Source organism: Bos javanicus, chromosome 19 (genome assembly GCF_032452875.1).
Source record: "Bos javanicus breed banteng chromosome 19, ARS-OSU_banteng_1.0, whole genome shotgun sequence".
Taxonomy (NCBI): domain Eukaryota; kingdom Metazoa; phylum Chordata; class Mammalia; order Artiodactyla; family Bovidae; genus Bos; species Bos javanicus.
The window spans coordinates 46,693,998-46,715,401 of NC_083886.1; the positions used below are offsets into that span (position 1 = coordinate 46,693,998).

The 21,404-nt window shown below is 45.8% G+C and overlaps 1 protein-coding gene across 2 annotated transcripts; it reads right to left on the reverse strand.

Moving 5' to 3' along the window:
• Positions 1–253: 253 nt before the first annotated feature.
• Positions 254–20,864, reverse strand: GOSR2 (golgi SNAP receptor complex member 2). 2 transcript variants are annotated; one of them, XM_061392193.1, is made up of 6 exons: positions 20,755–20,863; positions 12,667–12,731; positions 10,914–11,022; positions 9,798–9,930; positions 6,688–6,828; positions 254–3,047 (listed from the first exon to the last, which is right to left on the reverse strand). In XM_061392193.1, the coding sequence occupies exons 1-6, from the start codon at positions 20,781–20,783 to the stop codon at positions 2,886–2,888; spliced, it is 639 nt and encodes a 212-aa protein (XP_061248177.1). In that variant the 5' UTR covers positions 20,784–20,863; the 3' UTR covers positions 254–2,885. The 2 variants fall into 2 exon arrangements, with proteins under 2 accessions (XP_061248177.1, XP_061248178.1); XM_061392194.1 differs by lacking the exon at positions 6,688–6,828 and having other exon boundaries at positions 20,755–20,864.
• Positions 20,865–21,404: the final 540 nt, after the last annotated feature.

A 21,404-nucleotide genomic window follows, 5' to 3' on the forward strand; every position in this document is an offset into this window, starting at 1 on the left:
TTCAAATGCTCTAGTCTTTAAGAGAAAAGCTTCTAAGACACACATCAGAATAACTTTAGAGATATAAAAATATTCTAATTCAGAAGGTCCAAAGTAGGCCAGAGTAATCTGTAATTTTTTTTAAAGTTCCCCCGCTGCTGCTAAGGCAACCAACCCCAACTCTGGTCTCGGAACAGTGTTTCAGAATCTCTGGCTGGAGAGAAAAAGGGGGCCATTAGTTATAAAGATGAATGTCAAACTCCCTTACAAAATGTCATTTTCTAAATAAAATAAATGGCAACTTTATTCAATTGATGTGTTTCAAAAACAAGGAGCGTAAAGCCAAATTTGCAAGTCAAACCCATTTAAACTCATCAGGGTGAAGGTCTTAAGAGAAAACCCAGCATTGAAGCCTTCTATAAAATCAAGACTCTCCTACTTACTTGGTCTTGGGAGTTTGGCTTTTCTTAAGATGATCACACCCGGAGTAAACATCCGCGGAATGAAAGTTATTTCCAAGTTTCTGGACAACCCACCTCTCTTAAACCACAACAGGAACACCAAAATTCTTTACAAGATCCCAGAGGCTGCTGCTGGAGCTTATGTTAAGAATTCACCCTGTCTCCACTAGAGGGCGCTCCTTCCCTGCTCTGGGACCCTTCCCTGTACTCTGGACTGTGGAGACAGAGCACCCAGTTAGGCACAAGTGTGTTTCTCCCAGATCACCGAAGCCAAGCACAGGAGGACACGAGGGCTCAGCGCCCCAGGACCTTGCGACATACAGTGGCTGCTGTTCCTTACCCCGCCAGTGGTGAAGACCCACAAACTGTCTCCTCCACTTGTATTACAAAGCAGGAAGAATGGCACTGAAGGTGCAGACCTTACTTCTGGTTCACTGAGGCAACAATCACTTGTGAAGGCCAAGTGTGGAAATACACGGGTGTACACTGCAAACATGTCACGTCAGCCACCAGAGGGCAGAGGGTGGGGGGCGATTCTGCCTCCCCTGAGTTCAAGTCCAGATGGCTCAGCTGCTCCTTGCACGTCTTCCAAAGTGCACTGTCTGGTGGGATCCTCGAGTGCCCAGGCTCGCAGCCAAGTCTATGCAGTTTAAAGACCCATTTTGTGGACTGGTAAGAACCCTGTGCCGGGTCCCTGGGATGACAGGGGTGCTGACATGGGGGACATTTCAAACTGGGCCTCCCCACGTCACAGGTAGGTCGGAAGATGCACCCACCCCTCTGTCTGTCCACCAGGCCAGTCTTCACGCTGATAGGGCCCTCAGCCTTTTATGAAGGGACTCTGATCAGAGTTCCCTTTCCTCGGAAACCCAGGGCCCCTGTTTAGCCCAGACGAGCAGGAGCAATGGAGATCCAACCAAAAGTCTGAAATCAGTACCCAGAAAACTCACTTAAAAATCTGTGACAATTAAGAAACCTTTCCCCAAAAGGGATCTATGCCACAGATGTACCTGAAAAGACAATACTGCTACAGAGACAGGTGGAGGGTAAAAAAGGGAGGTGGACGAGAACACTCAGAAAGAAGGAAAGAGGAGGGAAAGGTGACAGAAGATAGTCCAAATGACAAGCAACAAAGACAGGAAGTAGCTAGGGCAAGATGTTCAAAGGTGGGGTTAATACCGACCAGGTTCCCAGTTCCTCTGGGAAATTCTAAGTGATATTTCTGTCTTGCCCTACTAGGCCTATGGCTGGGAGGGCCTGTGATAGATGAAAAAATATGCTAACCAGGTCTTCCTGGTATTTTCACTGATGACTCTCTTTGAACAGACTGGCTTTATAATAAATCTCACAACATGTTGGGTATTGGTACAGCCTTAATCCAGGGTTGGTCAGAGAAGCAAAAGGTGCTGGTCCCTTAAAAGAGAGTCTTACAAGGACATACACACCAGGAGCATCCCTGGGGTGGCATCTGCCCTCACTGGCTGGACAGAATGGGGCTTGACTGGCAGCTACTAATATATTTCAACAAAGGGAAAACAGTCTATTATTAATTAAAGACGCTAAAACTCGAGATGAGACTGTAATAGACCAATCACTAATCTCTGTTCACAGCTACTTTCTAAGGGGCAAAGGCCCAGGCTCCAGTCTTAGAAGTCAACTGTTCTATTAACTGCTGAAACAAATCGGTGACTAGGGTTTTCAGTTTCAAGACAGACCAGGGAGTAACACTGGCCTTACTTTATAAAGGAGAAACACCCAGCGACCGTGCTGTGGAAAGTCTTACTTGCTGTCAGCAACAGTGCCCGTGCCTCTGCTTCCTCCAGGGGGCGGCTTCCAGGTAAGGATGACAAGGATAGGCAGTCAGCCATCTGCAGATCATCTGGGGGTGGGGCGGTGGGGTGGGCACAGTGGCCAGTAGCAAGAGCATATGAATCTACCTACTATAGTGAGTGTAGAGGAAGAAGGCCCCTTTCCCCCTCCTGTCTGCTTCTGTTCCGACTACCTACTAGGAGTCAGAAAGGGTGGAGGACGACAGAGCATGGAGTCTTGTCTGCAAGCTTGAGTAGCTTCCCAGGCGCGTATCAGCTACAAGGACAAAATTGCCAAGGCCACTCTCTTCCTCCCCTTTTCCTCCTCCTCCCTCACCCTGGCTTCACTTCCTTCCCCCAGTGAGAGCGAGCGAGCGTGAGCAAGCCAACTGGTACTTCCTTCATTTCCTAAGCACTGCACGTCTTGGTAGCATGAGCTTTCCCTCCAAGATGTCACAAGAAACAGAGGTCTGAAACTCCCACCAGGCCACAGGTCACAATTATTTCCGAGGGCTCTTCACAGTTAAGATGGGCACACACATTTCAGAGGGCAGCCCCTGGGCCCCCTCTCTTTCACGCACACACACTCACACACTCACGCCCTGGGACTGGCATTCAGCCGCGGGGCCTGGCTGGCTCAGGTCAGGTACTGCACCACGAGGAACATGACCACACAGGTGAGCAGCATCCCACCAATCATGAAGTACTTGTCCTGGAAGGCCCGCTTCTCAATGAGCCGCATCACCGTGTTGGACAGGCCGAGCATGTTGGCGATGTCAAGGATCTTCTTCTGGGTCCCCTGGGGCAGACAAGAGGAGAACGAAAAACCGTGATCACCTCCTTGTGCCAGGGGTGGGTGAATGTCATCATGAGCTGCGATGGACAAACAGTCTCTCGGTCACGCCCAAAGTATACAAGCAGCAGCAACCAGACATACATCAGGCTCCTTCAATCAAGGTCGCAGAGCAAAGCAAGGGGGACAGGAAAGTCTTTTCCACAAGTGTGCTGGAACAAATGGTTGGATAATGGGCATCTTGTGCACAGAGCATATATACACACATATATATAAACGTGGGCTTCCCTTGTAGCTCAGTCAGTAAAGAATCGCCTGCAGTGCAGAAGACCCGGGTTCAATCCCTGGGTGGGGAAGATCCCCAGGAGAAGGAAATGGCAACCCACCCCAGTATCCTTGCCTGGAAAATCCCATGGACTGAGGAGCCTGATGGGCTGCAGTCCATGGGGCTGCAAAGAGTCGGGCATGAATGAGAGACTAACACTTCACTTCACATGTGTATGTCCATATGTGTAATGCATAAGAATGTGTGTTAAAAAATGACCACTGCTTCATATTATACACAAAAATTTCAACATACAAACTAAAACTATAAGCTTCTTGAAGAAAACAGGAGAATATCCCCAAACCAGAAATAATCCAGATGCATATCAACAAGAGGATGGATTAACAATGTATGTTCTGTGCACGATGAGATACTGATGCACAATACAAAGGACCCGAGGACACCGTGTAATGACATCAAAGAGCCTGGAACACTCCTGAGAGGAAGGAGGCACACACAAGAGTAATGTGAACATCTGCATTAAGGTCAGCAACAGCCAAAACTAATTTATGATGAAATAAGAAGAGTGGTTGCCTAGGGGCGGGGCGTGGCGGGGGGTGGGCAGGAGCAAACTAACCTGGAAAGGGTACAAGAGCTTTTTCAGGGGTGATGAAAACAGTCTATGTCTTGACAGCAGGGAGAGTTACAAAGGTGTATGCAGGCATTTGTCAAAACCCCATGACCTGTACAAGTTAAGATCTGTACACGTCACTGTATGCCCATCATACCTCCACAAAGAAGTTCTAAATTAGAATATTTTATATTAAAAAAAAAAGGGCTTTCCTGGTGGCTCAGATGGTAAAGAATTGGCCTGCAATACGGGAGACCAGGGTTCGATCCTGGGGCTGGGAAGATGCTCTGGAGAAGGGAATGGCAACCCACTCTAGTATTCTTGTCCATGGACAGAGAAGCCTGGTGAACCACAGTCCATGGGGTTGCGAAGAGTCGGACGACTGAGCGACTAACACTTTCACTTTGCATATTAAAAATAAAAGGCAACATCAAAGAAACTTTTTCTCTGCTCCCTGGCTCTAAAATGCTTGCTATCAGTCTGTGCACGCTGTAGAGTAGACACCTCAGGAACTCTGCTGAGCAGAGCCTATGTCCAGGTTCAGGAGAGGGTCTGAAGCAGGCAAGGCGGAACCAGAGAAACACAGCTGCCAGACACCAGGACCACGACCTAAAACCCCACAAATACATGTCACCTCCCACCACCCAAAACAAAAGGGTACTTTATTCCTAAACCAACAGTCCATACCACCCAGGCCGCCCTTTCTCCCTGCTTTCTAATTTTCATTTTTAAGCATATTCAATTTTATATGAAGTAATAGATGAATGCTGGGCGGACCTCAACTTACTTACACGTCACCCACTGTATTTTTATGGAGGCATCTAACCTAAGGTCCCGGATGAACACAGTAATGGGCAACTGAGAGAAGAGTCTCTCAGGTCAAACTTTGTCTCTGCCAGAGGAGATCAGAGACATGTTTTTGCCACAACAGTGATGATCAGCATTAGATTCTCAATCAAGACTCTGCTTAGCTATGAAAGAAGAGATTATTCCATCACTATGAAATTCAAATATCAACCTCAAAAATCACTGGAAAGTTAACATACATCTCAAAAACACTACTCATTTTCTACCACAAATTTCCCCAAATCAAGGCCCGGCTCCTTCATGCTTCCTATGTTCTTTTCAAATGGTTGAGGCAGCAGCTTGCCTGACAGAAGTGGGCAGGCAGAAGGAATCAGTACAGCAGATGTGCAGAGGAAACATCAGAAACCTCGCACTCCAACCCCTGACTGCCCACCCACCAGGCTTCCCAGCGCTTTATCTCTGGGGACAGTGTTAGGGCAAAAGTTGTTTGGGCTCTTCGGTGACACCAGACTTCAGTAGGAAGCTGACATTTGCTTTAACAATAAGCCCTGAGCCCTACCAGGTTGACGTTGAGTGTTGAGGCTGAGTCTCATCCTAAAAAGAGTTTGACTGTTTTTCTGAGATATGGCTAGGAAGCCAGCAGCTTTCTAAAGAAGGGAGGATTAACCCTCATGTATTAGCTTAGACTGGGGTTCCCTGACGGTGCAGTGGGTAAAGAATCCGCCTGCAATACAGCAGACAGAGGAGATGTGGGTTTGATCCCTGGGTCGGGAAGATCCCCTAGAGGAGGAAATGAGGAAACGACAACCCACTCCGGTATTCTTGCCTGAAAAAAAACTGTGGACAGAGGAAACTGGTGGGCTACAGTTCAAGGGGTCACAAAGTCAGACACGACTGAGCAACCAAACACACACACACACACACCAGTTTAGATAACTGCAGGCGGCGGTCCTGAAAGGGGGCGCCCGTGGAGCTGTCAGAGACCACACTTCCAGACTGTCTGAAGCGCCTCGGCCATCAGCAAGGTACGTGTCACTCGAGGCCTGCCTGACCTCCTCCCAGGTAAAGGTTGCAGGCGATGCTCAGAAACATACTGAAGTCCTGCAGAGCTGACAGGCTCGACATGGTCCAACAAAAACTAAGATAAAGCTCACGCTTCGAGTGACTGCTCCTCCCAGCTCAGGAGCTGGGAGGGCTCTGTGCACAAGGGACACACCCTGATAGCAGGCACAGTTCACACCCATGGCCCACCAGGGTGATACAGGAAACAGGCTGAGGCTGCAACATCACGCCTGACATCAGAGGCTGAGTAATGTTTCTGTAAACCACTCCCTAGAGGTCTGAGTCTCAGCCAATGGGGCAGGGTTTCTAGGAATACCTGTTACTAAAGAGAGAATGAAGCAGAGTCACTGGGGGTCACTAGCCTGTGCTCCAGGAGCCACTGTCAATCAACCCGGGCAGCACTAAGACCCTCCCCTGGGGGGCTTCAGCTGCTGCACAACAAAGGTCTCGGCTCTAAGACTGCCCACCACAGGGGCCGCACGGAAAACTCCCAAGAGTGAATGAGACGCCAAGTAAAGCCGTGTCTTCCTTCTTCCGAGAGTGAATTCTATCACAGAATTTCTCGGCCCATTACTGCTTCCTCTCACAGTGGCAGTCACTTTCTGTTCAGTTCAGGAAATGGAAAACCACCTGGACACTGAGAGATGCCACATTATGGCTCACTGTAAGCACAGTAAACACCTACCGGCAGGGGAATTCGGCTACTTCTGGACTCATAATAACCCACTTCCAGCAGAAAGGATCCCAACTCAAAGGCTCTGTCTCACCACCACAGCATCACAGTTCAGGGCTACGTGACCAAAAGGTAAATGCAGGTCCCACACTGCTGGCTAAAGTCAAAACACAAGGCCTTCTCCCTGTCCCCCCACAAGGGCCCCCACCTTCAAGGTCACTCTCTGGGCCCTCAGTCCCTCCAGAATACTGTGCCCGCCTCCAATGAGGTCATCCATGCCGTGGTGAATTTTCTGGAGGGAGGAGTTAAACTGCAGTGATTCATCCATTGGTATGGTGGTGTCAGAGTCCTGTGAAAGAAACGCAGGCACTTGATTAACTTTGCTGCTGCTCAGCTCCTGGTGTCCCCACCTCAACTGACCACTCTGCCTCTTGGTCAAGGTCGAGCTGGAAGAACTGCTAGAGGAAATGCTTCAAGAATCAAAGGAACCTGACGGAGACTGAAAAGCAAAGTGGAGACCTGGGGCAGCCTCTGTTCACTCAGAGGAAGTACAATTCTCAGACTTCTCAGTCTCCAAATGGGTTCTACCACACAAGTCTGTTCATCCCTGCCTCCTCTGCATCATTCCCCCAACTCAGGAAAAATTTTTTATTTTACTTTTTGATGTAGACCATTTGTAAAGTCTTTTACTGAATTTGTTACAATATTGCTTCTGTTTCATGCTTTGGTTTTTTGGCCACGGGGCATGCGGGATCTTAGCTCCCGATGAGGGATCGAACTCACTCCTGCTGCTGCTGCTGCTGCGGCTGCTAAATCGCTTCAGTCGTGTCCAACTCTGTGCGACCCCATAGACGGTAGCCCACCAGGCTCCCCCATCCCTGGGATTCTCCAGGCAAGAACACTGGAGTGGGTTGCCATTTCCTTCTCCAATGCATGAAAGTGAAAAGCGAAAGTGAAGTCGCTCAGTCGTGCCCAACTCTTAGCGACCCCATGGACTGCAGCCCACCAGGCTCCTCCATCCATGGGAGTTTCCAGGCTACAGTACTGGAGTGGGAAGCCATTGCCTTCTCCGAAGGCAAAGTCTTAACCACTGGACCCCCAGGGAAGTCTTGGAAATACTATTCTCCCTAGGCTTCTCCTAAAGGCTGTCTCTAACTCCTTACTAATCTACCTTCTTCCAAATGTTCCTTTACCTGGCTTCCCCTTGGTGCAGTGGGGAAGATTTGCTTTTGTCCTTTGGCTATTTCATCTACAGCTTATTCCTCCCTCCGATTAGACAGACTGATTACGGAGAGCAGAGACTGGTTTCTATTAAAGGCCCAACAGTGATCACAATGGGACTATCCACCTGAGCAGGGAAGCAAAGTCTGTAAAAAACTGAAGGGAGGAAAGAACTAATACTGATCAATGCTTTCCACTTTGCAAACTCTTCATTCTAAGCTCGCTTAGGCCCCACTCTAAGCTTATGCTGTGGTTATGGTATTATCCTCGTTTTAGATGAAGAAACAGAAGCCCAGAGAGGTGGAATGACTTGTGTGAGACCCTGCCAGTGAGACGTCCAGAGGGGCACAAATCCCCATGCTGGGTAACTGTCCTGTAGGGAGAAACATCAAAACCAGTGCCAGCGCTCCACTTTCACCCTGCAAGCGGGAAGGACACAGGCACGTGGCTCGCCCAGTCACTGCCCTGTCCCCTTTCCAGTTCCCTGACCGTTACAAACCCTTCTGCCAAGCAGTACCACTTTTACCACTTTCTGTCATCATGAAGAAGTTAAACCACCTTTTCATCGCTGCTCAAGTTCACAATCTTTTTTCAGGTATATATTTTCAATCCCCCCGCTGCTAACATGGGAGTTTCTCAGGGGTGGGAGTCAAGGTTTTTAATTTAAACACATTTTACTTTCAGCACCTTAAATAGCATCCTGCACAAGCTGATGCTTGGTAGGTGAAGACTCCAGTGTTTGGGTACAGCTGATGGGCTGTTATTTCTCAGAAAAATGTACTATAGCTCATGATCATAAAAAGAGCAGGAAGAAGTTCATTCAGCCAGATAATTTTTATTAAGGGCCCACTGTACGCACAGCATCACACTAGGCTGGTAAGACGTAAAGTAATTCGGAGCTATCATCCCTGGCCTAAAAAAGCCCTGTAACCAATACCACAGCTATCAAAAGCCCACGCAACACCTTAAATGTGTCATATAGCTCCCTGCTCTTTTGAAAAGAAGCTCTGCTTACCGACCAACACATGTTTGGTGACCTTTTTAATTGTTAATCATTACTACTTGACTGCTTGCATCAGAGAAACCAAACTATGTAGGCATATTCTGAAGCACCTGGGGAAATTTACTGCACATGTGGACACAGCAAAGAAGGTTCAACATCTGCAAAGTGGGAACGGATTTGAATTCTGATGATGGGCTTAGAAAGCGTAATCCCACTTTAGAAAATGAACCTCTGTAAGAAAACAAAAAACCAACCAAACAAAAAGCCCCTGAGACCCACCTTATTTGGTGGAATACATTATGCAGGACACAGGAAAAGCCAGTAATGTTCTACAGCCACGTGTGAGAAATGATCCCATTGAGACCAAAGGACAGGGACATGGGTATCCTAGGAAATCAAACATGCAAACCAACAGGCAACTTTCAAACAGGCTCAAGTCAAGTAGTCCCTCTAAAACGAAATACCTGTTAACAAATCCCTCCTAACTGGCGCTCAGACTAGGGGCAAAAGCATTTTAACACATTAAACACTGGAACTACACACATATACACACACACACTAGCAAGAGGCAAAAACATTTTAACACATCCAACACTGGAACTGCACGCATGCACACATGCACACACATGCAAAAACATTTTAACACATCCAACACTGGAACTGTGTGCATGCATGCGCGTGCACACACACACACACACACACACAGAGACAATTGCCTGAAGGCAGCTTTGAAAGCTGCCCTCGTTACAAATAGTCTAAGTTCTAATTATCCTTCTTGATCTGATCAGGAAAATGTTTCCACCACGGGAAAGTCCACTTCTCTGCATCGACCAGTCAAACCAGGTAATTTTCACCTCTGCCTGTCCCCTCATTTTAACTACTTCCTCAGAGGGTTTCTGTGACAGAAAAAGAGATGCAAGCAGTGTTTAGGTCTAGTCTCTGTGGCAACGCAGAGTCAGCATCACTTCCAGTTGCTCGCCTCCCATCCTATCGGTCTGCTTCAGGACCCCCAGAGGGCTACTGTCAAGAGTCCTGAGCTCCAGCTCCAACCAACCCCCCAGTTCCTGCCAATCCCGCCCAGGCGCCGGGCTTACATTTGTGGTGAAGGTGCGAGACAGAAGCTCCTCTCGCTGTCTCTCCTGCTGCTCCCGTGCATACCGCCGGTGCTGAAAGTTTCGAAGAGCAGTCTGCAAGTGCTGGACGTCGTACTTTAACTGGTCGACACGGCTGGAATTGACAGAGATATTAAATTCCAGGAGCCCAGAGGAGCACAACTGGAGGTGGCTGGACTTTGTCTTCAGGGAAGAAGACAATTCCTTACTTCTCCCTGTACCCATCCATGCTATCCACCCCCCCAACCCCAAATAATCTGATTTGATAAATGATGTTGAAACTAAAAAAGGAGCCTGTAGTTAGAGCAGGATGGTAGCAAATGAGATTCCAGCAGATTTCCCTAACTATCTGCTGGTCTCTGATTCTGGATGCATGACAGGGAACAGGTGACAGGAAGCAGGTTCGATGACCTCTTCCTGACCTTCTAGAGATTATTACTGCTGTCCTGGAAGAAGCCCAAGGCATCTGTGGAGTAGAGCATCAATGAAGTTTCATAAACATTTTGGAAACAGAGGCTGGGGTAGAGGTGGTGAGAGTGGTTTCGCTTTAATTTCATGGGGGTGTATCAAACATTAGATCAGTATTTTATTACAAATACACTGACTGGAGTGATTAAGAGCAAGATAATTCAACCCAAGAATGAAGTGGGAATCAAAAAACAGAGTGAAACTCCCTGGTGGCATTAGGTTTCAAGTGGCCATGGGTCTGGTCAGAAAAACAGTGCTGGGGGCAAAATTTCAAAATGATACCAACAAGGAGAGGAGACGCCAGGCCTCTGAGCTGCTAACCTCACCAGCTTTTTATTCTTTAACTGACGTAGAGGTGATGTACAATATTACATAAGTTATAGGTATATAATAGGGTGATTCACAAGTTTTAAAGGTTATAATCCATTTACAGTTACTATAAAATATTGGCTATACTCCCTGTGGTGTACAACACAGGCTTTTCACTCTGAGGGAGAATCATGCGAGTAGAATTGTGGTCTTTATGGGACTTTATCTTTGCATAGTCTCAGTTTTTCAACGTGTAAGTGGATTTTCAGAATATTTGATGACCCCTCCGGAAGCAAGGCCTGGCAGGGCCAGAGCACTCACAGTTTGGCATTCTGTCTTTTGTGGGGGGGCTCCTTGCTGGACAAAATCTCCAGACGCTCTAGTTGGCTGAATATCTGGTCTATGCTTGCTTGGATTTCATTTTCTACTACTGCACAGAAGAGAAAAAAGAATAATTACTAGAAAAGAGATAGTGAACTTAAATTAGAATGATAAATCAAACATGTTTTTTTTCTATATCCAATAAACTCAAAAATATATATTGCAAAAGAAAAATGCACTAATGAGAACAGAAAAAAATTCAAATTATACTAAGTGACTTTCAAAATGTTTTTATATATATACGTGTGTGTGTATATATATATATATATACACACACGTATATATAGGTGTTAATGCCATAACAATGCTATTTAAAATAAAAAAAAAAACCCTAAAGATAAATCTATAGAAATAAATTTCCTGCCTTTGAAAATAAAATGAACATTCAAAGATTGCCCAAATAAATATTTTCAGCAAAATGCAGTATTTTCTGATATAGAATGAGGCCTCTTTTCCTTTGAGATTATTCTCAGATATGGGTTATAAATAACTAGTAAAAAGACTGCCAAATGAACCCTTTACAGAAAATAATGAGGTTAAAAAAAAAGCGCACAGGGAAAGATTAGTATGTGAAAAACAGAGAAGCATTCCCTTAAGAATAGGTAGGCCGATGCTGGAGTCACCAGAATAGACAAAATACCAACAGGGAAGGCCCACGAAAGAATCCACAGAGGTAATAATATGATAAATACAGTCATTTTCCTTAGCTCCTTTGCTAAACAGTCAAAATGACCTCTTTTCCATTTCTAATCATGTATCAATGAGATTGCTGGAAAGCCAAAGTCGACGGTCAGAAGCTAAACTGTGCACAGAAAAAGGCATCCAGACTGCCTTGTGTCCAATAAGGAAGTGACAGTAGAGACAGAGTGTCACCTTCTCAGAGGAGCCCAGCGCTAACAAACAGCTCAGAACAAGGCAGGGCACAGGACCGAGAGAAGAGGTGCCTGGGAGTGGCAGAAAACAGACTTGAGAAAACAGGAAGAATGGGCCCAGCACCAGCCAAGGAGTGAGAGGAGGAGACAGCGTCAGTGGTGGTGGGGGACCAGCAGTGTCTGTGTGACAGACTCAGAAAAAGCACCTTTTCTTTTCCTTTTGGCCATGCCATGTCAGCATGTGGGATCTTAGTTCCCTGACCAGGGATCGAACCGGTACCCCCTGCATTGGAAACATGGCGTCTTAACCGAGGGACCACCAAGGAAGTTTCAGGACCTTTTCTTATAATAGAAAAGAAACTAAAACCCAAAGCAGCACTCTTCTCAAAAGAAATCATGGTGTGGGAACTGAACTAATTAATATTGCCCTTCGTTTCTGAATAATCCTCCTAGAAAGCTGCAGCATTCTCAGCTCAAGAAGAAACGCCCAGTTTCAGTTAAACATCTCTGAATCTTTATGGACCACATTCCTCTACGGACAGGGTAATTAGATTAAGACAGATGGAGGCAAGCACTCCCATTCCCATCGGCCCTGTCAGGTTGAGTGGAGGGGTAATGGGGGATAAGACTTGTGGGATTCCAGAGGGCACGGTCAGGGAAACCAGTGACTTTGCCATAGGGTTTTTCTGTCCACCCTCACAACAGAACTCATTCCACGCTGACTCCTTCAGCCCCTGAGGCAGAAACACAGTCAGGAAACCCAGCCCATTAGCAGCGTGTCATCAGAGACAGGACTCTGGTCTCCGTAGTTAATTACTCACAGTGCAGAGCCTGCTTGTCTGCCGTCTCCAGGCGTCCCATGTGAGACTGGATTTCATGGACATGCCTATCAAAGGGAGAGGGAGGAAATGAGTGAGACATGCGTAATCAACAGAGCTTCGGTCAGGAAAGACAATTTTTCTAATGCCGGCATAGAACTGATCTAAATGGACAATGTCGCTGAACTGTGAAATTTGTATGTGGCACTTCAGGTCACATGTTTTGGCACGGTTTCTAGTATTTTAACGTTAAATAACAACGCAGACAAGCAGCATTTAGTGAGCGCTCACTGCATCTGAGACGTTCTGCAAGGTCAAAACCCTATGAGGAAAGAACTATTATCACCCTCTTTTTGTAAATAAGACAACCGAAGCCCAGAAAGGTTATGTAACTTGTTCAAGGTCACACACCAAGTGATAAACCTCGATGTGAACCCGGCCAATCCCACTCTCTGTTCTTTGACCCAATGTGCTGAGTGCTGCTCTGTACTAGAGAGAGTCAAAGGGCAAGAGAGATAGAATTCTTGTCCTTGAGAAACAGTATAATTAGGAACAACAGGCCAGATAGACGCGAAAAGTCCCAAAAAGAATTAAGACAACACTAACACGCACAAGCGTAAACAAAAAGCAAGCTCTGAGCAGCAGGGCAAAGGCAAAGAAAACGGAAGGCTGAGCTGGGGGCAGCTCCGTGGGCAGAGGGAGTTCAAAATGTGAGTTGGTAAAGGAAGATGTGGAGAAAACGACGTGCACAAATGCCTGCAAGGCCTGTCACGTGGGTGACCAGCAGGCTGGCCTGCCTGAGAGTTGGGGTCAGAGAGGAGAAGGGCAGGAGGCAGATTAGTGGGAGGGAGCCATCAGAGGAAGGCCCAGAGAGACAGGGATCTCCTGTTTGGTAAACCTCTTTCCTTGGCAACAGGAGGCCATTTGGAAACTCAGCACTGTACCCGGGCCCTCTGGCCGGTCCTGACACCAGGCCCAGGGCGCTTCCCGATGGCTTCCCAGGGCTTGGCCAAAGTCACCGTCTGAGCCTTCCAAGCAGTCCTCTGTGATAAATCCTGGGGATGTTTTATCCTACCCCAACAACCACCTCCTGGGGTTTCTGGTCTCTTCACAGAGAGTCAAGGAGGCAGCCTGTGAGCTCTTCTATCATCTCCAAGCCCTGAAGAAACGTCAGCAACCAGCCTCTACCGTGAGCACCACAAACTGTGACCCCAAATTTACCAACACAAGCCAGGAGCCTAAATTTGGTTTGAACTTGCCTCGAGTCTTTTCCAGGGCTTCCCTGTGGTCTCGAAACATGACCCGTGGCTCCAGAAGCAAGGCAGACCCTCAGAGGTTCCTGGGCAAGACCCAAGGTCCTGACAGGCAACCAGAAATCACTCCTAGAGTCTGAGGGATGAGATCGCTACTTCAGGAAGGTAAGTCCAGATGCTTTAGAATGGAGACACATGGAGATATGGAGGCAGATGTAGGACAGCAACTTGAAGAAACTGATATTTGGATCAGGGAAATGATGCAAACAGCTAGAGAGCACTGATCAGCAGTGCTGATGGAAAAGAGAACGAGGACTTTCCCGAAGGCCTGGATATGGGCAGTGAGGCAAATTCCTAACGGAAGCGCAAAAGGAACGGACTACAATCAACGCTGATGGCTCAGTTCGTTATCCTTGTGAAAAAAAGGTACCTTGTATAACACACAAAGATAAACTCAAGGCGTGCATATTATGACTTCAGGTTAAATAAGGGTTTCTTACACAAGACAAAAACCAAAACTACCCCCAAACCCCACAAATCACAAAAGAAAAGACTGATAGATCTGAGCACATTAAAAAACAAAAACAAAACCTTTTTACACCAAAGGCACACCTGGGGGAAAAAAAAGGGAAAGACTGGAAGCCACCTGTAGCAGATAACAAAGGAATATGTTTGAATGTATAAAGAACTACTACAAATAGGAAAAATAAAACAAAACAGTTTTTAAAATGGGCAAAGGGCAACTGAGAGAAAAGGAAATCCAAATGGACAAAAATATATGAAGAAACACTCTTCTAGTAATCAGGAAAATGCATATTGAAAGTAATAACATCACATTTCTCCCATGTGATTGACAAATATTTTAAACTTTAAGGATGAGGGACCCCTGGCAGGTATAACAATGGTACCCAAGGGGTTCTGGGGAAGATTTCCAGGTTCTATCACAGGACTGCCTTTGGCTCTATGTTCTGTTCTGGTATTTTTTTAAAAAATCAACTTATGACTATGAAATCTGCACAAAATTCTGCGCTCCAGTGACTGGTTAAGATATTGAACCACAAAGCAAATATGAACGTTTTTCATTTAGACTGTGGTGTTGGAGAAGACTCTTGAGACTTCCTTGGACTGCAAGGAGATCCAACCAGTCCATTCTAAAGGAGACCAGTCCTGGGTGTTCACTGGAAGGACTGATGTTGAAGCTGAAACTCCAGTACTTTGGCCACCTGACGTGAAGAGCTGACTCATCTGAAAAGACTTTGATATTGGGAAAGATTGAGGGCAGGAGGGGAAGGGGGTGATAGAGGATGAGATGGTTGGATCTCCAACTCAATGAACATGAACTTGGGTAATCTCCGGGTGTTGGTGATGGACAGGGAGGCCTAATGTGCTGCAATTCATGGGGTCGCAAAGAGTCGGACACGACTGAGCGACTGAACTGAACTGAATACAATAAAATTTGTTGAGGATAAAAAGCGTTTTAAGATTTTTATAAAAAAGCCAAGTCCACAACACAGAATGGCATTCAGGTTTGGGTCACTTGCTAAAGAAACCCTACCAAGCCAAGATTTCCCCCAATGGGAGATGAGCAAGATGACTGGGAAAGTTTAGAAGTCAAGTTGCAAAGAGGAACAGCCAAAAGAACTAGCGATAATGATCCTTTGAGAAAAGAGAGGAAAAACCAATGGGGCAGCTGGGGCTCTTCAAGCATCTAGAGACGACAGGAAGAGGAGTGGCTTGTTCTCTGTTGCTCCTGAAGGGAGTGCGTGCATGCGTGCTCAGTTGCCTTAGTCATGTCTAACTCTCTGTGATCCAATGGACTATAGCCTGCCATGCTTCCCTGTCCGTGAGATTTCCCAGGCAAGAATACTGGAGTGGGTTACCATGCCCTCCTCCAGGGGATCTCCTGGACCCAGGGATTGAACCCACGTCTCCTGCACTGCAGGCAGATTCTTTACCACTGAGCCACCGGGGAAGCCCCCACTTAAGGGAGCCCCAGAACCAAAGGGTACAAATTTCAAGATGACAGATATCAGCTGAACATAGGGGCAAAAAACAAGAACAAACTCTCAAAGAAGAGGGAAAAAAAGGGCTCTGGCATGTTTACACACAGAATACATGAACTGTCTTGGGCTTTATAAAGGATCTTCCTGACCAAAGTGAATTGAAATGGAAGATCTTGCCAGTCACTTTCAATTTTTAAATTCCACGACAGCAGCAGGAGAGATGATGTCAATACCCACGAAACCCTATAACCGCTAATCAGCTGGTTTTTACTATTTTCTAAGTGAAAATGGATATTAAATTGCAGCGAAACATGACTTTTCCCAACCAATCTCTTTTTGCTTTACATGAACTAGAAAAGATAAGAGCCAATAAAGTGATACCAATCTGCACATGCCAGGCCTGAGGAAATAAATGAAAACAACAGAGCAAGGACGAATGGCATTGCGAGAACTACTATATGCAAAGTGGCAACTGTTTTACATGGATCTGGGAATTCAGACAACACATTTGAAGCCAATAAGGAACAGCTGATATGCAAATCTGACATGGGAATGTGGACACTAGAAATCCAAAGTCCTCGCCCTGACTCGTGTGGGGTTCATGGTGGGAGTGGGTGAAAACATAACCAAGCAGAGACCCAGTAGCAAATAAACAAGTGTCAATGTTGCTGAGGTTTTTTTTTTTTTTTTTAATGTCTGTAGAAGATCTAGAAGAATTTTTTTTCAATAAAGCTTATTTGTTTATTTGGCTGCGTCGAGTCTTGGTTGCATGGGCTCACAGACCTTCCAGTTATGCAGTGTGGGCTTAGTTGCTCCATAGCACGTGGCATCTTAGTTCCCCAACCAGAGATCAAATCCACTTCCCCAGCATTGCAAGGCAGACTCTAAACCACTGGACCACCAGGGAGGTCCCTGGAAGAATTTTAAAACAGAACTGCTCTTTGTAAGTCCATGGAGGGACCTTCCTGGTAGTCCAGTGGCTAAGATGCTGCGATCCCCAGTGTAGGAGGCCGGAGTTCGATCCCTGGCCAGGGAACTAGATCCCACACGCTGCAACTAAGAGTTCATATGATGAAGCTAAGAGTTTACATGCAGCAACAAAGATCGAAGAGCCCACGTGCCACAACTGAGACCCGGCACCACCAAATTAAAAAAAAAAAATTTTAAGTCCATGGAACTACCGGATCCCCATCATATACACCCACTTTGCACACATACTGCTTCTGCCTAACCTGAGCAGGAAACAGGGTTTCGGAGTTAAAAGATGTGAGTTGAGTTAAAGTTCCACTATGCAGCAGCTGAGGGGCACTGAACAAGTTCATTTAATTCCTTGGTGCCTTAGTGTCCTCAACTCCAAAATGGGGCACTGATCATCGTAATTATTTAAGGGGTCATAGATCCAAAGGCAATATGAAACTGCTGTGGTAACCCACACAGCACCATAGCAAAGTCTGTTGTTTTTACTTTGCTTGCTTTACTTAAAAGTAGCGGAACCATCTGGGCACTTTTACCTCACCCACTTTGCCTTCCCTATATTTAGCCTCTCATCAGAAGGCAAAATCAAAAAAAAAAAAAAAAGGGAAAACTGGTCTTGAGATAAGGTAACAGTCTTTAAACCCAGCTGTTCATCAAAATCACCTGGAGAGCTTGTTAAAAATAGAGCTTCTTGTGCTCCAAACCTATTGAATCAGAATCTCTAGTGATAATAAGGTCCAGGGCACTGAATGATCCTGGACAAATATGGGCAGCTTTACAAGCACTGGGATCTCAAAAATAGAAGCCTGGCTATTAGCTCCTCTATAAAGTTCACCCTAACACAGTATTATTTCAGTGTAAAATGTTTACCCTGCTTTTCATCTGTTTTTTCCCCCAATGTTCAGGCATTTTCAAGATATGCAACTTTAAAATGCTGATGTAATTCCAATGTACTTTCAGGGACACAGCAAGAGATAACCACAAACTGGGTTCAAAGTTCCAGTAAAATTAATATGCTCAGTTACTGTTGTATCAGTTCAGCTGCAATCATTAATTTCTGCAACTCCAAAAGTAAACTGCAGATATGCACAGGATTGTTTCCTTTTTAAGACACTTAATCACCAGTGTTATGGAACTGAAAGGAGACTTACAGTTTAATCAGCCTCAAACTTTTATTTTATAGGTGAGGAAAACAAGGTGATGAGGTCTAGAGCCAGAATCCTCAGTCCTGTTTCAGTCCTTGAGGGGAAAGGAGGCAGCTCAGAACATACTGCACCACTAATAGTCATCATGATGATGATGACGAACATACTGCAGCACAAAACAATTTACTGTCGGCACTGGAACAGTGCCTAACACTTAGCGGGTGCTCAAGCAATATTCACTGAATAAACGAATGACTACATAGTAGAAGGCCTAGCAGTGGCTCGTCAAATCTTGTCCCTTGTCTGTTTTTGTAAATAAAGTTTTACTGGAATACAACCACATCCATTTGTTTACATTGTCTAAAGGCTGCTTGTGCACTAATAATAGCAGAGCTGAATAGCTGCCAGAGACCAAAGGGCCTGTATGACCTAAAATATTTACTATCTGGCTCTTGACAGGAAAAGTTGGTGAGCTCTGCTATACAGTCTAAGGGTCTACAGAGCTTGAGGGTAGGTGGTTGGAGGCCTGCATAGGTAAGGAGTTCATCTATGCTCCACAAATCTTGCTTGGGACACCATTTAGAATTCCTCCTCTAAGTTGACCTATAATTGAGCTTCCAAGTTTACTCTGTGATCAGCTGCTTGCTGCACCAGTAACAGGTAGCATGAGACACTGTGAACAAAATTATTCTTAAAAATAAGCTGGGTTGCAAGCTCCTTAGGACTATCCTTTAACCAAATTAGCTCACCAGATGAGACTGTACACAATATCAATTTCAAAGCACTACTCAGTCCACTGAGCCTAATTATTGTAAAAGATCTGCCCTTTCTTAGTAACATGGGCATAATTTTCTGCTTCATTTCTTCTCACAGATCCAGTTTTTAAAGCCCCTTGTCTGTTTTTGTCCCTTGGCTGTCCTTCCTATAATTTTTACATGAGAATAGGGTTCATATAATAGTTTAAGACCAATTCTGTCATTTCAATACTATTACCAAGTAGGCTCTACATTTTCACCTGCCCAAACCAATTGCTGAATCAGTAAAGTAAAAAGAAGTAGAAAATGAAACAGTAACTTAATGAAACATAAATGAAAAAGAAACACAAAATTAGAAAATGAAACAAGAGGATCCTCTCCCTCTTATTCTAGTGCTCTAAAGTATTTCTTTTATTGTCAATTCATTAAGAGAGGTGGGTTCCCATTTCCTTGCTTTCCCAGGCCTTGGGGGTGTGATTTTAAGAATTTTCATCAGCACAAAACTATACTGTGAGTTGAAGGTGTCAGAACAGGACAGGTGTAAGTAGGTATATATTCCCCAAAAATCTGAAAATAGAGACTCATACAGACATTTGTACACCAGTGTTCTCAGCAGTATTATTTACAATAGTCAAAAGGTGGAAACAACCCAAGTGCCCATCAGTAGAGAAATGGATAACAAAACAGTGTGTGTGTGTGTGACTCTGCCAAAGAATATTATACAGCCATAAAAGGAACGATACATGCTATGACACAGATGAACCTTGGAAACCTTATGGTAAGTGAAATAAGGCAGACACGAAAGGACAAATATATTATTCTACTATATGAGATATCTAGATATCTAGAATAGGAAAATTCAGAAACAGAAAGTAGAACAGGTTACCAGGGATCTGGGGAGAATTGGGGAAGTACTGCTTAATGGGTACATGAGTTTCTGTTTGGGATAATGAAAAAGTTCAGGAAATAGATAATGATGGTTACACAACACTGTGAATGTACTTAATGCCGCTGAGATGTACGCTTAGAAATGAATATCATTTTAAATAGTAAATTACATGATACTGGTAACTTAATTAAAAATTTAATGGTTAGCTTTAAAAAGGTAAACTTCATGTATTTTACGTTTGACCATAATAATTTCCCCCCAAACAGGATAGGTATGATCTTATTTCCCTATTCAATTATATATTTCGGCAAGCTCCAAAAACGCAGGGCAGTATGAATAAGGAACACTACCAAGGAATTTTATGAGAAACTAAACCAAAATTCAACTTCCTTAAAGGTAACCTGGAACCAGATATTCTGAGCAATTTCTTTTATCAGAAAAATATGGTCTTTTAGTGTACACCGAAATCAGAATAAAAGAGAAAATAAAAATCACAGCGTAGCAGCAACAAGGTTTGGGCCAATCCAGAGTAAGGACTGGTATCATTTAGGAGCTGTGAGTCTTTAAACGTTTTCTGACGACCTTAGCTCAGTGATGGATCCTTCTAAGTTGCTTAAGGAGATCCTGTTGGTAATGCTCATTTACCTTCCATCTCATGGTGCCCCATGTTAGACCTTTTTTCGAACACCCTGGCTCTCCAACTAAACAGTAATACGCCTATGTGCAGGGGTCCTCAGTCCCCACCGGTTCTAGCAATCCGGACTACAGCGTTGGCTGGAGCTGAACAATGTGAGACTTTCCCTTCACCTAGTCTACCCAACAGCTAGTCACGGCCTCGGAGATCCCGGAAGGCATTGGGCCCAATGTCGCCGGGCACCAGGTAGGACCCTCCGGCCGCCGCAGACCTGGGCATCACGGCCAAAGACTGAGCCCTTCCGAGCTGGTCCCCACGGCAGCGCCCGTAAGGAAGGACTCGGCCTCCATTCTGGCAGACGACCGAGGCCCCAGCCCAGGGGACTAGGGCTCGCCCAGCCTGGCTTCGTCCCAGCCCGTGCCCGACGCGTCCCTCACTTGTGCGTTTGCTGGTACAGCGGCTCCATGTTGCCTGCCCCGCCGGGTCCCGCTCCGGCTTCCACTGAACACGTCCTCACAGCCCCCCTTCCGGCTTCCGGCTTCCGGTCGCAGGACCCTCCTCCCCTGCCCGCTAGGGCTGTCCCAACGCGCGCCATCCTGGTGGCGCCTGCGAGAAAGGAGAAAGGGAACGAGTAAGGAGGCCTGAAGAAGGCTAAGTGTAATCAGAGGTTCTGCTTCAGATGAGGAACGAGGAAGTATAGGTTTTGGCTAAAGGCTGTCTGCAACATCGAGTCAGGCATTGGTAAGGGCAGTCGCAGTGTATCGGCTTGGGGTCCTCAGAGCAAGGTTGGAGGTCAGCGGACCACAGCTTTTCTTTGCTGGAGACAGGCTGGAAGAGTTGCTGCTTGGCTTCGCGTTAAACTATTTAATTGTGGGTCTGGAGATTTCTCTCTTCGCTGGAGTCTCTGGTGCAAGCATCTCCTGTCTCACCCCCCAACTATCGCCTGTCTCGCCTCCCCCGCCCCCCCCCCCCATTCATCTAATAAAACCCAGAGTAAATGAGCGGTTACCATGTATCACATATGCTGTGGGGCAAACCGGTTCTTCTTGTCTTCAAAGAGGTCTCGGTATAGGAAAGGAAATAAGAT

Coding starts and splice junctions, on each gene's coding strand:
- GOSR2 (XM_061392193.1), bottom strand. CDS start 20,783: ATGGAGCCGCTGTACCAGCAAACGCACAA. Junction 12,732..20,754: donor CTGTACCAGCAAACGCACAA/GTGAGGGACGCG, acceptor TCCCTTTGATAG/GCATGTCCATGAAATCCAGT. Junction 9,931..10,913: donor AAAAGACAGAATGCCAAACT/GTGAGTGCTCTG, acceptor TGTCAATTCCAG/CCGTGTCGACCAGTTAAAGT.